Source organism: Nanorana parkeri, unplaced genomic scaffold (assembly GCF_000935625.1).
Source record: "Nanorana parkeri isolate BGI_ZX_2015 unplaced genomic scaffold, ASM93562v1 scaffold3289, whole genome shotgun sequence".
NCBI classification, from domain to species: domain Eukaryota; kingdom Metazoa; phylum Chordata; class Amphibia; order Anura; family Dicroglossidae; genus Nanorana; species Nanorana parkeri.
In genome coordinates, this window is record NW_017309557.1 from 13416 (window position 1) to 18168 (window position 4753).

Below are 4753 nucleotides of genomic sequence, written 5' to 3' on the forward strand. Positions count from 1 at the left end.
TGAGGAGCACCAAATGGTCCTCCACAAGAACCAGCGCGGGAGGTCCTCCTTAGAACATGGCACTAGGGCCCCAAGATGGCGCTGAGGAGTATAGGAAGGGGGCAAAGGTAGTCACCCGTCTCAGTCCATCACATAATATATGGGCATTATGTCTCATTTTAGGGTAGTGGTTCCCCAAGGGCAGCACAGTGGCCAGGTGGTTAGCATGGACTGGGGTCCTTGGTTCAAGTCCCAGTTGGGTTTCCCCTCCCCCGCTCCAAAGACATACAGGCAGGGTAAAAAAGCACGGCCAAGATGGCCGCCTCCCAATCCACCCCAACAGAAGATGAAGCGCTTGGAGTCCTCGGGGAGAAAAGCTCTATGATAATAGCCCCTTCGTGACCCATTGCATTGGCTGTCCAGAGCAGGGGGTAGGCGAACCCTGGCACTCCAGCCGTGGTGAGACTACAACGCCCATCCGGCCCAACCCAACATGGTGGGACTTATACCTTCACCACAGCTGGAGTGCCAAGGTGGCCCACCCCTGGTCTATAGAGCCAGATACAGCCCAATGTTACAGAGCACGGTATCTAGGGGGGAGCAGCATAGGACAGGAAGTGCGTTAGGGCCTCGGATCACCAATAACATTGGTGGTGGTGGGGGGAGTTCTGTAGTCAACAGGTAGAAGTGGGAACAATGTAACAGATAACAGTCGGCACAGGAAGTGATCATCTCTCTGGATTTCTGGCAGGATCAGGAGGTATTGAACTCTTCAAGTGGGATATTTAACAGACCACAAGGGGATCCAATAGGGACAGGTCGTTGTTTGTTGGGGGTTACGGACCCTTTAAGGGCAATTTCCCCAATGGGAGGAACATGACAGATAACCCATGACTTGTGCTTTACCTTTTGGATTCTGGATAGTTTTCTTTCTCCCGCCGTGATACATTATTTGTGGAATGACGGCGTTCCGTATTCCCGTTACCATGGATGCGGTTTCTTCTGTCGGGAACTGTGTGTTGGTGTCATTAGGGAGGACCCGTCATTGTTTCCCGTCGCTGGAATTTAGGGCTTTAGTAGGTCATGTGATCCTCTCCGGGGCCCCTGGCTGGCCTCTACGTCGACCATATGGCAAAGAACTTAGACTCGGGGTTCACGGGAGAAAATGTCGCCTTTTCCAGAACATGTGCAGAGCCGGCCGCCGTCATCGTCTGAGGTTTACCTTCTAAACCGACGCGGGGCTCTGAATCCATTCCAGACGTTATACGGGAACGAGGGGCCGTCATACAGGAAGTGCATGTCACCTGACGTGTGTATGCACGGGGGCCCCTTTTATTTAAAGTGGAGGTCAGGGCAAAAACATGTGCCGTACAACAGGGCTGGAACAATCCCAGGAGCCAGGTCGCCAATGCTCCTCCAAAATACCAGCTGGCGCCCAGCTTTTGAGGTTCTCTCTGGTTGTCGTCCATGAAGCTGGCTCCTGGATTGGACTGCCTGGCTCCTGGATTGGACTGCCTGGCTCCTGGATTGGACTGCCTGACTCCTGGATTGGACTGCCTGACTCCTGGTTTGGGCAGCCTGGCTCCTGGTTTGGGCAGCCTGGCTCCTGGATTGGACTGCCTGGCTCCTGGATTGGGCAGCCCGGCTCCTGGATTGGACAGACTGGCTCCTGGATTGGGCAGCCTGGCTCCTGTATTGGACTGCCTGGCTCCTGGCTTGGGCAGCCTGGCTCCTGGATTGGGCAGCCTGGCTCCAGAATTGGGCAGCCTGGCTCCTGGATTGGACTACCTGGCTCCTGGATTGGGCAGCCTGGCTCCTGGATTGGGCAGCCTGGCTCCTGGTTTGGGCAGCGTGGCTCCCGGATTAGGCAGCCTGGCTCCTTGATTGGGCAGCCTGGCTCCCGGATTCCAATTTCTGGCAGGATCAACAGATATAACAAAATGGTATATTGAACGGGTCAGTAGGGAACAGATGAGGTCATGGTTGGGGGTCTTCATACACTTTTTAGAACTCCAGATCCCCAAAAAGTTGAACATGTAAGTGTATGTATCAGAGGGATGTTCAATGTAGTCATGGTGATACTTAAAGGTGAACTCCGGGCACACATCTAATGCACTGACCTTTGTACATTGGCAGGGGCCAGCTCAGGGTCCACGTTTTTTGTCTTCTCTCTAACCGGCTTTCTTCTCATTTTGGCCTGTCGGCCCCTCAGGATCCGAATAGTGATACTTTCTTTCTTTTTCCTTCACAGCAGTTCAACGTGGACGAATGTCTCACCCCCAGACCAGCCCAGGCCAGTACCCGCTCAACAACGTTGACCCTTACAACGGCCACTCATACCTCACGGGATTTATTTCCTTGCTCCTCCGGGCCGAGCCGTACCCGACGTCCCGCTACGGAGCCCAGTGCCTGCAGCCCAACAACATCATGGGCATCGAGAACATCTGCGAGCTGGCAGCCCGCCTCCTCTTCAGTGCCATCGAGTGGGCCAAGAACATCCCTTTCTTTCCCGACTTCCAGCTCTCCGACCAGGTCGCCCTTCTCCGGATGACGTGGAGCGAGCTCTTTGTCCTCAACGCTGCCCAGTGTTCCATGCCCCTCCACGTGGCGCCCTTGCTGGCGGCGGCCGGCCTCCATGCCTCGCCCATGTCTGCTGATCGAGTGGTGGCTTTCATGGACCATATTCGGGTCTTTCAGGAACAGGTGGAAAAGCTGAAGGCCCTTCACGTCGACTCTGCCGAGTACTCCTGCTTGAAGGCCGTGGCGCTGTTTACACCCGGTAAGTGAACGCATTTCGGAACTTCTGAAGGTTTATGTACGGGGGACCCTTCTCTGTGTGAGACGATGTAGCCGGATCCTCTTCAATCTCCTACTCTGATCTCTGGTCACCACCAAGAAACCAACCAGAAGCTTCCCGTCTTTTCCACCATTGGAAAACTGACAATTTGATTGGTTGTTATGCAGCGACGACTCTCCCAACAATTAGATTGATGTCTGTGCTTGGGCCATAAAAATTCATAATGTTGTCAACAAGGACTGAAAAAGTCCACCATAGACCCCAGTAAATGCCATTGAGTATAACCACTGGAAGGTCCCAAATGTCCAATGAGAAAGTCCAATGGTTGTAGCAGAGACCATTACAGGTGTAGGTGGTGGTAGCACTGCAAGTCCCAGAACATTTACAAAGGGTATGAAGAGTTGCCCCGCCACCGCCACCACCTTCCCCCATTTCCAGGCTCTTCCAAAAAGAGCAAATATTTCCTCAGAGACCCGGGAAAACGAGGAGCATGTGATCAGAGAGGAGCAGGGTGCAGTGGCTCATGTCATCTACTTGGTCAGTTGTGCCATAAAGGGTGGAATGTAGAGGGGGACCATGGGTGGAATGTAGAGGGGGACCATGGGTGGAATGTAGAGGGGGACCATTGGTGGACTTTAGGGGGGGACTAAGGGTAGAATGTAGAGGGGGACTAGATCCAATACAGATCAATCTAATAATCCCTATTACTGAGCCCATTTCTGCCCTGTCAAGGTCCCTAAACCCTGATGAGGGGGGGGGGGACCTGAAACGTGTCGGCTCCTTTATCTGATCATCCTATGTACAATGTGGGTCCAGCAATTGAAGTAACCCAGAATGTTCTGGATGCTCCTACAATCCACCAGAAATAGAGGAGTCATGTGACTCCTCTAAGCATCCTGAAAACCGCTCTCTGCCCGGTGGTTGTGGCTCCCGGAAGACATTTGCCCTTTTCTTCCATGTTAGTAAATAGACCTTCCTCGGGCCTCGTAAATGCGTCTCCGTGTGTCTGGGTCACGTGGCCCCTCGCTGCCTTACGGAAAATAACCGAGGCACTTGGTGACAACTGGAGTCACTCCGGTGGCACGCCAAGCTCTTCACCTGTCCTGACTTTCCCAACCCCAGAACAAATATTGGCGACGGCGTTCCTCGGGCGCAGTAAATTACGACTCCCGGTGGAGAATCGGCGCGCCGCTGGTATGGCGCTATCGCCGCACAACAAAGGCCCAGTGTGGCTGATCCGAGGCCATCGCCTCCTCGCGTCAATGGAGGCCCTGTGTGTGTGTCAGCGGGGAGAGAGACTTCGCAGCCGAGGCGCTCATTCTTGATGGGCGTCTCTGTTAAATGCGTCGTGTCCACCTGCTCCCCCCCGACACAAGTGCTGAACGTTGGCATTCCAGTCAGGCCTTCCGGCATCTGCCAGAGCCGTTCTCCGGGGGCCCCGCTTCGTAAAATACTTATTTACAGAGCCGTTTTCTTTTCTCGGCACACCGGGGACACAATATATTCCTCGTCTCCACTCCCGGGAAACATTATATTTAGAAAAGGAAACAAAATGATGCGTGGGGAACATTGGCTTAGGGACATTTTATGTCTTAGTTTTGTTATTTTATTTTTAAGATTTGTACATTAAAAGTTCGGGAAACTCTCAGCCATCCGTCGGCACAAGCCAGGCATCCGGTTAGTGGAGGCGAAAGCTACATTGTGTCACTTCTTCCAACTTAGTTATATATTCATTACTGAAGCCCAATTATTATTATTTTGTATATATATTTTAATACTTATTTAACCATCATTTTATTAGAATATATATATATACAGTCCCCGCACCCCACAGCCTTCATCAATATATATATGTACACAATGGCCGCACATTAGACACAATGGCCGTACATTGGACGCTGGCCGTACATTAGACACAATGGCCGTACATTGGACGCTGGCCGTACATTGGACACTGGCCGAACATTAGACAAACTA

At 52.5% G+C, this 4753-nt stretch overlaps 1 protein-coding gene across 1 annotated transcript in view; it reads left to right on the plus strand.

The window, feature by feature from the left end:
- The first annotated feature begins 2209 nt into the window (after positions 1 to 2209).
- LOC108803001 (nuclear receptor subfamily 2 group F member 5) overlaps positions 2210 to 4753 on the plus strand; it is a 9809-nt gene continuing 7265 nt past the window's right edge. The window contains exon 1 of the mRNA XM_018574852.1: positions 2210 to 2758. Coding sequence (XP_018430354.1) covers positions 2248 to 2758 — 511 coding nt within the window. The 5' untranslated portion in view covers positions 2210 to 2247. The remainder of the gene's footprint in view (positions 2759 to 4753) is intronic.